At 34.3% G+C, this 12,606-nt stretch overlaps 1 protein-coding gene across 1 annotated transcript in view; it reads left to right on the forward strand.

Annotated features, from left to right (window-relative positions):
* GPC5 (glypican 5) overlaps window positions 1–12,606 on the forward strand; it is a gene marked incomplete at both ends in the record, with an annotated part of 697,712 nt that overhangs the window by 254,386 nt on the left and 430,720 nt on the right. Inside the window, one exon of the mRNA XM_080690276.1 lies at window positions 2,399–3,093. Coding sequence (XP_080546402.1) covers window positions 2,399–3,093 — 695 coding nt within the window. The remainder of the gene's footprint in view (window positions 1–2,398; window positions 3,094–12,606) is intronic.

Raw genomic sequence — 12,606 nt, forward strand, 5'->3', positions numbered from 1 at the left:
CCTTTTTCTTTTTTTAAAAATTTGAAACAGGCTCTTACTACTTTGCTGAGGCCCTCATTGAGTTGCTGAGGTTGGCCTCAAACCTGTGATCCTTTAGTCTCAGCCTCCCTAATACTGAGATTACAGACATTCCCCCACTGTTCCTGGTGAGTTTTAACCTCTTAATAGTCCAGAGTTTGTGGTATTCTGTGGTGAACCTTGAAATATTATCTAAAGTCTGTAACCCAATATAAATCTGTCTCAAAGCAAAATCAGAGTACATGAGATTGTATGGTTATTCATTGTGTTCTTTATGAAAATGTGGGATATTTGCTTTTCTTATTCTGTCTTGTTTTGTTTAGGACAGTATGGCATATCCATGATAAAGCTCCTTTGTGAGTAACTCTTCCTGTAATATTATTTTTACTGTCCCATTCCATTTTCTACTGCTCTTCCATTCCTTTTATAATTTACTTAAGAAGTGGTTTGATTACTAAATTATTGTGTGGTCTTTTACAGCCTCATTAAAGATAACTGAGATTAGGGCTATGGGAAATACTTTTATTAAATATATTTTATAATTGATTATAAGTTGATATAGTGTATCATCATTACTTAGGCTAATTATAACATATAATTACTAGTCTATCTAAGGTGGATTACTGCTGTGTAATGCCATCATTATAAAATACCATTTTAACTGGCTGATTAATCTTCCATTTTTAGATTTTTTTTTACCCCTTTAATTTGTGGATAAATTATGTCTGGTTCTTTCTGTGAAGAAATTGATTTGGAAGCATCAATTAGTTATGTAAGAAATAAAATATCTCAGAGTAAAATCTTTGAAGATAAGATGATAATAACAACAGAATGTAACTGATAAGGGGATCATGATTATTTACCATCATCAAATAATATGACTGGTGATTTTTCCACTGCTTAATGAGGTGTGATAATTTACAGGTACTCTAATTATTAATGGTTTTACTTTTTAGTTTGAACATATTAAAACATCCTTATGTCCTCCTTTGGAATTTAGCTTCTCTTTGTTCTGACTAATATGCAATCTACTAGTTTTAATTCTGAAAAAAGATGAAAAAAGAACAGAAATATAGTGATAAATCAAGTATTTAATGTTATTGTCTTTTATGAAGAATGAGTTCATAATATGAAGTAAATTTATTGTTGGGTAATGAGTGACAGTAGATAAAAATCAGTATAAAATTATACATGCATGTGACATTTTTGTGTATATATGGTATACTGGGAACTGAATCCATGGGTATTCTGCCTCTGAGCTATTCCCCTACACCTATTTTATTTTTTCTTTCTAAGCAGAATCTTACTAAGTTATCACACACTACCCTCAAATCTATGGTCTTTTTGTCTTAACCTCCCAAGCACTGGGATTATAGGTTTGTGCCACCAGGCTTGGCACATGTAACTTATTTTTGAGTTCTATTCTTTTTAACAGATTTTGACTCTAGGAAACATGTTATTTAAAACATGTTTTGGCCATTGTTGTATAACCATTATGTTTGGAAAACTGAATTTGGTTTAATAGATTGAAAATTGTTGGTGGGATTACGAATTAGTGCAGCTACTATGGAGATCAGTGTGGAGATTTCTCAGAAAACTAGAAATGGATCCATCATATGATCCAGCTATACCACTCTTGGATATCTCTCCAAAAAGATTAAAATCAGTATATTATAGTGATACATGCCTATTTATGTTTATAACAGCAAAATTTGTAAAAGCCAAGTTATGAAACCCAACCTAGGAGTTCATCAACAGGTGAATGGATTACAAAATTATAGGATATATACATAGTAGGATTCTAGACAGCAATAAAGAGAATAAAATTATGCCATTTACAGAAATAAAGGATGGGTTTGGAAAATATTATGTTAAGTGAGATTGAGCAGTCTCAGAAAGTAAAAGGTCATATGTTTTCTCTCATATGCAAAAACTAAGGGGTAATCATTGGGACACAATAGAGACTTGAGGTAATGGAGAAGAAACCCCAATGGAGAGATGGAAGGAGTCTAGAGAACGGTGGTAATGGAAGGGAGAATTAATGAAGAAAACACTTCCACTGATGTTGTCATGTACATGTGTGAAACTACCAATGCCAATCTTAGTATCATGTAAAGGGAAAGGGAGAGAGTGGGGAGGGAGCTGGGGGAAGCTCACCAGGTGCTGTGTGCAAGTGTGTCCCTATCAGTCTGAATTACATTATAACATGAGACTACAATGCAACAATAAAAGTATATAAAAAGTGAATGAAAGGGAAAATTATGCATATTATATTTTTGCTGATTAGGATACATTATCCTCATTTACCATCTGGAGCAGATGGATAGACAGTTTTAACCTGAACACTAACCTCTTCATCCTTACCTTTGCTGTGTTACAGAAACCCTTGAAACTCTCATCAGACAAGCAGAAAATTACACCAGCATCCTTTTTTGCAACACCTACAGGAACATGGCCTTAGAGGCTGCTGCTTCCATTCAGGAATTCTTCACTGATGTTGGGCTCTACTTATTTGGTGCAGATGTTAATCCTGAAGAAGTTGTAAATAGATTTTTTGACAGCCTCTTTCCTCTGGTCTACAACCATCTTATTAGCCCTGGTGTGACTGAGAGTTCTCCGGAATACTCCAGATGCATCCAAATGGCCCGCCGGGATGTGAGTCCATTTGGTAATATTCCCAAAAGAGTAATGGGGCAGATGGGAAGGTCTCTGCTGCCCAGCCGCACATTTCTGCAGGCTCTCAATCTGGGCATTGAAGTCATCAACACCACGGACCATCTCCACTTCTCCAAAGAGTGCAGTAGAGCCCTCCTGAAGATGCAATACTGCTCTCATTGCCAGGGTCTGACTCTCAGCAAACCATGCATGGGGTACTGCCTCAATGTGGTGAGAGGCTGCCTGGCCCACATGGGAGAGCTTAATCCACACTGGCACACGTATATTCGGTCTCTGGAAGAGCTTTCAGATGCAATGCAGGGAACCTATGATGTCGAACACGTGCTCCTGAACTTCCATTTGCTTGTTAATGATGCCGTGATTCAGTCTCACCTCGACGGACAGAGGCTATCAGAACAGGTAAGCCACCTATTTGCACTTTCTGTATGATTTCTTAGAACTCAAAGGCTAGCCACAACATAGAAAGGCTTGGATGATTATTAGCATATCCTTACATAGTTTAAAATTATGACAGCCTAACCAGTGCATACTTTCAGAAATAGTGGGAGGATGCATGAGTTGACATTTGATGCATGATATTATATTTTGCATAGCTTATGTGAAAATTTCCATCAGCTAAAATGCCACTTTCTCCCTTAAGTATCAGAATCCTTGAAAGGTTAGTTCAATGAGGTGGCAAGAACTCAGAGTTCAAATGAAGAATAGTGTAACCGGGTGTGGTGGTGTACCCTTGTAATCCCATTACTTGGGAGGCTGAGACAGGAGAATTGCAGGTTCAAAGCCAGCCTCAAACAACTTAGCGAGACACTCTGCAACTTAGTGAGACCCTGCTTACAAAAAATAAAATCAGCCTGGGAGTTTAGCTCAGAGTTAGAATTCCTCTGAGTTCAATCCCCAGTGTCACACACAAAAAATGTATAACAGCATAGATTTGAATCTGCAATCAGCAATAATTGGCTGCATGAAATTAGGCAAATCTCTTAGGCTTTCTGAACCTCTATCCTCATTAATCAATGGGAAATAATAAGATATAACTTCTGAAGTATTCTTTTTGGGGGAAGGTATGTGTTATATAAGCAAAATGTCTGATACAGTGTATAGAACTAAAAAAAAGCAGTTATCATTAAAACCTTAAAACTTTAAAGTAGAAAATGTCAGTTAATATCCATAAAAGTAAGACTGATACCTTGGGGTTCAAACACATTTCTTTAGAGAATCTTCAGAATCTGTTGAACTGATGGTGTGATGATTTGTCAAAATGTGGCAAACATTGTCATGCAGTTTTACTTTCTAGTAGACTAAGACTTTTCGAAACAGAATCATCAAATCAAGAGATATAAAGGTTTTCTTTATCTCCCCCTCTCTAGAGCCATTTTCTTAAGTATCCACAGGTTTTCTTAGATATGAGCTCTCCTGTCTCATCAGTAACCTTGGATGTGCTGCTAGTAGTTTTCCTGTCTTTCCCTCTAAATAAAAATGATATTCCCCAGGAACAAGAAAATACATCTTTCTGTCCTTGCATTGATTTACTGAATTCATAAACGTTCTCACTATGTGCTCTATATGCCAGTTCTTTGAATTTCAGATAGAAATTGAACTTGAAAAGCCTTATGTTTAACTGCCTCCCTCTCTTCTCTTCTCTGAATCTCAGGTCCTTTCAGGGTCTATGTGAGCCTATGATGACTCTATCCACATTAGGAATGACACCCTATAGGTGGCTGTAGCATATGGAATGGTAAAGTACGCGCTGAACCGTAACTACTTCATGCTCCATCTAGCTGGGTGTCCCTATCCAGTGAACAGGGCTCCAAGTTTGATGTGATATTTTTGTTACTTTTGTAGTCTCTTTTCCCTTTATGAAAATCAGACATGAGCCAGAACCTTTATAAGGTTTTTTATAATAAACCAGTGAAAAGTGAAGGTACAAATGACTACTGAGATTTCAAGTGTTTCATTTTAGAGGAATAAGCATTTATATAGAGGATAAAATAAAATGTCTGTCTTTTATCAAGTATGTCCGTGGGAAAAATAGGCCCAAGAAATCTGAGGCTGAGTTCAGATTTGATCATTAATTTGGGGTATGCCATTTTTTTTATCTTGGATGAGAGATTTAAAAAAAAAATTTCATTGGTTCATTGTAGTCATACAACTTAATGGAGTACAAGATGGTAGAGGCAGACATAAACATATCACCCAATTAGCCCTTCCCCAATTCCTGCCCCATTTCTTCCCCCCTCCCTCCTTCTCATGTTTGGCTTAGTGATTGACTTTGATATTTGTTAGTGTACATCATGTACATGAGGGACTTTCCCTCTTCTCCTATCCCCCTCAGTTAGGTCACCTTATTCGCTCATTTATAGTATCTCCTTCTTCGTCTAGAGTTCCTCTTATGATCCATTTTCTTCCTAGCTTCTGCATATTTGGGAGAGTATCTGATTTCTTATTTTTTGTGACTGACTAATGTCATTTAGCATAATGTTCTCCAGTTCCATCCATTCCCTATAAATTACATAATTGTGTTTTTCTTTATGGCTGAGTAAAATTCCATTGTGTACAGATCCCATAGTTTTGTAATCCATTCATCTGTTGATGGACATCTTGGCTGCTTCCATAGTTTGGCAATGCTGAATTGTGCAGCTATGAACATAGATACAGATGCATTAGTTTGGTAGTTTGGTTTCCATTGTTTTTGGTAGATGCCCAGAAGTGGTATTGCTGAATAATATGGTAGGTTTGTTCCCATTCTTCTGAGGATCCTCCATACTGTTTTTCAAAGTAGTTGCACTAATTTTCAATTCCACCAACAATGTATCAGAGTTCCCACTTCTCCATATCCTAGCCAGCATTTGTTGTTTGTGTTTTGAAAGATTGCCATTCTAATTGGAGTTGGGGGAAATCTCAGGGTAGTATTGATTTGCATTTCTATGATTGCTAAAGATGTTGAAGATGTTTTCATATATTTATTGCCCATTTGAATTACTTCTTTTGTGAAGTGTCTGTTTAGTTCCCCATTTTTTTTTTTTTTTGGTTGGGTTATTTTCTTAGTGGTGAGTTTCTTAAATTCTCAGTATATTCTAGATATTAGTCTTCTATTGAAAGTATAGTTCGCAAAATTTCTCTCATTTTGTTGGGTCTGGGTTGAGGTTCTTGATAGTTTTTCTTTGCTGTAGAGAAGCTCTTCGGTTTAATGCAATCCCACATATTGATCTTCCTTTCAATTTCTTGTGTCTTTGGGGTCTTGTTGAGAAAGTTTTTACCTGTGCCTATGTGTTGAAGTGTTGGAACTATGCCCTCTTCAAGGAGCTGCAAGGTCTCTGGTCTGATTTCCAAGTCTTTGATCTATCTTGAATTGACCCTTGTTAGAGTGAGAAAGTGGGATTTGTTTCCATTTTTCTCCATATGGTTAATCAGTTTTGCCAACACCATTTTTTGAAGAGGCTATCTTTTTTCCCATGTATGTTTTTGGCTCCTTTTAAAAATATAAAAGAAGGATTTTTTAGATCCTTCTTGTTATGTAATTTTTAAGACCTAAAGAATGTTTTTATATATAAACTTTATCACTGAGGACTGTAATAGATAGGCATGTTTTCAAATTCTGAGTTTTCTACTTCTTACTGGTACATGTAAGTTGCTGAAATGTCCTGTGTAGAAAGGCAGTGTGTAAGGGTTTAATTAAGGCCAGGCCTGAGCAGACCTTGGTCAAGCAGGTTACTTTAGTATTAGTATTAGAATTTTAGTCTTAGTGTTACAATCAGGTTTTTAATTAATGAATAAATTTTGCAGAAAACTTTTGTCATATAAAACTCTTTGGTGTATTTTCAAAGAGCATTCTTTTTTTTTAAAGCAATAACCTGACTTCATATAATAAATAATTCCATGACTATCTTGAGAAACATTATTACTAATAAGTTATAAATTCTTTTCTAAATAAAACAACCGAGACTCTCATTTTTACTTATGGGGAAAGAAGAAAGTACTAACTTTAAATTCCTTGGAAATGGGCTCATTAATATTTATTTCTGCCAACTTCAAAGTGATTTATAAGCTGTTTATCAAGCTTTGATAACCAGTTCATACATCGATGAATTTAACAAATTCAAAATAAATTACTGGCGAGCCAGCAAATAATGACTTTGTCACATTCCAGAAGGAATCATGGAGATCAAGTACTTCCGAGTTTAGTCCTCAGTAAATGTATATTTCCACTTTAAGAAATCCATAGAGGTACCTGATGTGAATAAAAAAAGAAAAGTCCTAAGTTTCTTGGAAAAGTTGTAAGTATCTTATATAAGGAAAACCCTTAAAAAAGCAAAAGTCAATTATAAGAGACTATGCCATGTTTTAATTTTACATTTGTTCTATGGATTAAGACCAAGTTTAATTTAATAAATCAGATATAAAGCCAGAACAGAGTAGGATTAAAAGTACAGATCATAGTATCAAACTGGATTTCAGATCTGCCTATAATACTTATTGGCAGTGAGCTTGAAGACTTCAGTACTTAGTCTATTCAGTTTTATCTGGTTAAATGTAGCAACAGCAGCACCTACATTATGGTGTTCGTGTTAGAATAAAATGAGTTTATATGCTTAGATCAGTCTCTTATATAGGCTAAGTGCTTAAATCCCACTATTATCACATTATAATCTTCATAAATGTTTTATAAACACTCTTAAAATATTTAACCATTTATTAGGAGTACAGAGCTCAAAAACCTATATCCATGGTGTAGAGTTTAATAATTTTCGAATCTTAAATTGTTATAAGCAAACAATTATAAGGATTTTTGAGTGAAAGAAAAACTAGAGATTTTAGAAAATATTATACAATTTAAATGCATTTAATATTATTTATGTGTATATATAAATTATATTTAGGCAGATAGAGATAATTCTTTTGTTAATAAGTTACTAATTTTCAAGAAATATATTTTTAAAATTTTATTTGAATTAATTGCATGTAGTATATTATTTATTATTATAGTTTAATACCTTAACATATAAAAGGCATAATAACTCAATTCCTGTGTTAATTTCAGTGACTCAACATTTTCTAAATGAAACAGATGTTATGAGGAAACTGATGAATATCTATTACAAATAATATTTTATGTTATAAATTTATAATAAATGATCAATTATGAATATTGATTATGAGTATTATTTTAGAAATAAAATGTGTTCTAAGTCTGTAGGGGGATTAGAAGTATAACGTCCAACAAGAAATATTTAACTCTATTTTCTTCTTATAGACAATGTGCTTTTTACCTCTTTTACTTATACAATATTAGAGATTCAACCAGTTACATCCAGATTACTTCTAAATTAGTATATGATTCATTTTAGAATCACAAATACTATCAAAATTGAATTTAAAGTGAATCTTATACACTAATGTACTTTAATTAGCTGTTAGGAAAATGAATATCTCATCATGTCCTTTATATACACTGACATTTACCTAACTGAAAAATGTAGTAAAGTTTTCATTTTAGATATTCTGATTATACCTCTATGCAAAACTTATAGGCAAAAATTAAAATGTTAGCCTGGATTAATTAAAAGCACTAATTTTGTCCCATTTCTTCTACAATGTAGTATCTATTTTCACAAACATTCCTCTGTATGGGATTTTTGTATAAATTGAGCCTAGGGAAGAAAGAAGGGGAAAAAATACCCCAAATCTCAGTATTTAAAGTAACTCAACTGAAATAAAATCATGCAGATTTACATGATTTAAATTAGATAACAAAAATGCAATGCATTCTATAGTATATATGGTACCTGAATTTGGCAAAAGTATGGAGTTTGCCTAGTGACAGTTGGTGTGGTGCAGCGTGGAGATTTTTGAGTGATCAAGAGTGTGTACATGTTTAGGGGATATATCATTCTACTAGAATAAAACGTCTAGTAAGCCCTTCTCCCTAGAAAAAATGATACACAATAATACACAAACATACAAAATATCATATATAATCTTAAGAGCTTTACAAGTTCTTCCTGTGAGGTCATAGCCTGGAAGGTAAGGATCCCTGGGTTTAGGAAATGACATCCTCATTCTTAGGGAGTAATATGCCAATATCAGACTTAGTCCCTACAGTTTCAGAGAAGAGAGATTTAAAGCTGCTTGTAATTACTTTGAAATTTATGTTGGATATGTAGTGGATTTTTTTGGCCAGGCATGACATAGATCAGAATAGACAGACTCTCTGGGGTTGTTCCAGGATCCATAATATATAAAAAATTAAGAAGGCACTATTTCTGAAACTAACTTTCTTGTATAGCTCATTTATGTACATATTTGTACTTGGCTGCCACAAAGGAGAAGTTAGTGATCAATATATATCTGTTTCCTCATGGCCAAAGAGTACTTGGGCAAAACATCATTGACAATATATTTATAATATGTTGAAAATGTCATTTTTGTCTCTTCCTAATTTTTTGCTGAACTTATATGGTTGAGCAATGTTGAGTTTATTTAGTGCTCAAATGAATTTTCCTTTTTGAGAAATGGAACTAAATAAAGAGGAAGAGAAAAAGAATTACATTAATAACAAGCAAGTGGAAAAATATAAGCTTCTAGGGTAAGAGAGAGCTCAGAATAAATCCAATCAAATTGGGCTGACCAAAAATAGAAAACTTTCAGTCTCAAGGAATTACATATTATATGATTCTATTAATATGTAAAGTCCAAGACACCAAATCCACTGAGACAGAAAGTAGTTTAGTGGTTTCCAAGGATCAAAGAGGGAGCAAGGGAATGGGGAATTATTACTAATGAAAATTTTTTGGGGGGATAATAAGAATATTTTAAAACTAGTGATGATAGATGCGCAACTGTGAGTAGAGTAAAATTTACATTTATAAAAGTAAATTTATGATACATAAATTATACAACAACAAAACTTATGGAGACAATTAAGTTCACAGTAAAGTTATGAAAATGTTATAGTGTATAATTTTGAATACTGACTCATATAAATGAAAAGCCAGTGTATTTCAGTGACTGATTTCTATTTGTAGGTTTGTCCCTTTGTTCCTTTTGTTGACATGCATTCTGCAGGTTTGGGGAGCTCTAGAGGAACAATGTGACTTTTCATTTGTCATCTACAATGACACATTAAATGTGTTTTTAGAAACATTTTGTCTAATACTACAAGGTCTTTCAGAGAAAAAAATTATCGCCCTATATTACAAGATTTCTTTTCCCCAGAGATGGGACATTTTCAGACTTTGAAAAAACTATTTTTGTCATTTGAAGAACTTGGGGGTCAGATAAAAATAAATAGGAGGATAGTATCATTTATTTATTTGAACATTTGACTGACATATAATGAGTGCTTTCAATGTACAAGGCACAGCTAGATATTGGGTGTACCGGCTGGGCATGTAGTTGTACTCTTGGAACTTAGCAATGGACCAACTCATTTTTCATATACCTCCTTAGCACCTCTAGTCTATTCTCCACATACATGTCAGAATAATCTTTCCAAATTATAAAAAAGTTATGTCTAAAATATTTCAATGGCCTCCCGTTAACCTTAGAATAAAACTTAAAAGCTTTGGATTGATCTTTAGTGCCTTATACAGCCTGGACTTCACTATCACTTCACCTTTAATAATTATTTCCTCAGCCCATGCTGAGGTTGCAGTCCTTTCTGGATTCCCCTTGGTCCTATCTCTGAATGCAATAGATCCTCTTTTGATCTACCTAATGCTAATGATGCTCCTCATTTCTGGTCTTAGATATAAATGACTATGTAAACTTTCCTTGACTTAGAAAAAAAAGGCCTAAGTGACTTTTTAATATATACTAGTAAAACTGTAGCTTTTCTTTTATAGCACTTTGTGTAATGCAATTATTTATTATTTGTTTGCATTTTACATTGAATTGTTGATGCTAGGAGGGTGAAGGCTTATGCTTGTACTCATCACTGTATTCCTAGAGTCTGAGCTTTGACATATGAATTCCTCACTGAGTATCTATTGATCAACTAAATAAATATGACCTTTATCACACATTATTTTGACAATGAGAATTGACTCCAAGTCGATCTTTTGCCTCCATGCTGTCTGTATTTGTGTCCATATGAAACAATCCAAATTCCTTCAAATGGAGTAGAAGTCTTCTGTGGGGTGCTACCACTTCTTGTCACTCCTTGCCTCCTGACCCGCCCTCCCTGCGTACATGATCCAGTCCAATTTAAGTACTTGTGACACTTCACCCATTCCAATTTACCCCAGATTGCATTGAACATGCCTCTACTATGTCCACCTCACCAACTAAAACTAGGAGCCTGTCCAGAAAATGGAACCGGTGTTTTTCATCTTTTTATCTCCAGAGCCTATTAACGTGTCTCCAATATTTGTTGAATCAAATGACCTCAAACTCAACAGCAAAAACTTCTTGATTTAATGCACTGAATTAGATTTAATTTCAGTAATTTACAGTTTTTGCTGAAACTTAAATTACTAACATTTCATATCTCCCATGAGAGCGCAGCAAGATAACTGTGATAATCTATGATTCTTTTAATGAATGCACAAAATATTTTCATTTAAAGTTTTATAGAGATAAATGCTTTGGCATTATTAATAGTATATCTGCATTTATGTTCAGCCCAGTCAAAAATTCCATTTATCAAATTCAGTTATTAGAAATAAGGACAAAATAAAAATAATGAACAGTAAAAGCAAATGATGGTAGAGTCACATGTAAATAGTTCTGGGAGTGATTCTATACCTCATCTCTCAACCTCCTGTTCTCCGTGCAGGGATGCAGGTATCAGGCCCTTGGACTTTTCCTTTTTAGGTACTAGTGGGGTTCTAGAACAATCAAAGCTGCCCGGAAGGCTGGAACAGGACTGAGTTTGTATGGTCAATGTAAATTCTGTTTAAATTTTAAAAGACATGCTTATTTAGATAATTCCAATTGTTCATCTATTTGGATGTGTGGTGGTGGTAGTACTGAACCTAAGGGTGGTATACTTCTGAGTTACACCCCTGGATCCCCAATTTATTTCATTGTTTTGTTTCTACTTTTGAAACAGGGTCTAGCTAAGTAATCACATGATGGCTTTGAACCTCAGATCCTCCTATCTCAGTTTCCCAAGTAATGGGATTACAGGCATTTTAAAGAATTCTTTTTTGGGTATGGTAGCAGGGATTCTTAAAACTGCTTTTAGGAGTTCACTAGATTTCATTAGATGTTAGTAAACTGAAACATGTCTTTCAAAAAAGATGCGTTTTATAATCTTAAGTTTGAGGAAACTACAAATAGTTTCCATCTCCTAGAGAGTATTGTTGGGTATCTCCATGCAGATTATGTATCGAAACCTCTAATGATCTGCTATTTCAGAATTCATTAGCTGTATTAAGTAGAATATTTGTAATATATCCATTTAACCAAGAAACCAATTTTGTCCCAGACAGCTTAGGGATTTATTTTTTGATGATTTGAGAAATGCTACTCAGTTGTATGCTGTTTTTCTGAAGTGGTAATCTTGCTAACTAGGCATTTTGGAGCACCTTGTATATGAGCACACTAATTGTGGGAGAAGTTGAAGGCCATGTATCCTGGTCTCTGACCAGGTCACTTCAAGTTTAGCTAGAGTGCTTCCATATCTGATCTTCGGCAACAGAAGGGAATGATAAATCACCCTCAAAGTTACCATGAGTTCTGGGAGCGCACTCTAAAACGAAACTGAATTCCCTTGAAAACTCACGTGCATTTGGTTGAATTAGAGTTTTCCAAGGTGAAACAGTGTGGAAATAGAACTAAACATCCTCCTGACCTTTAAAAGGTAGTCTTTTTCCACAGAGATGAGAGTAAATAGAGCTGAGATAAATATTTTGTCTGGATGATATTTTTAAAGCTTTACACTTAGCATTTAATATAAACTGAGAATTGTAA

This window comes from Muscardinus avellanarius (genome assembly GCF_963383645.1).
Source record: "Muscardinus avellanarius genome assembly, chromosome: 2".
Taxonomy (NCBI): Eukaryota; Metazoa; Chordata; class Mammalia; order Rodentia; family Gliridae; genus Muscardinus; species Muscardinus avellanarius.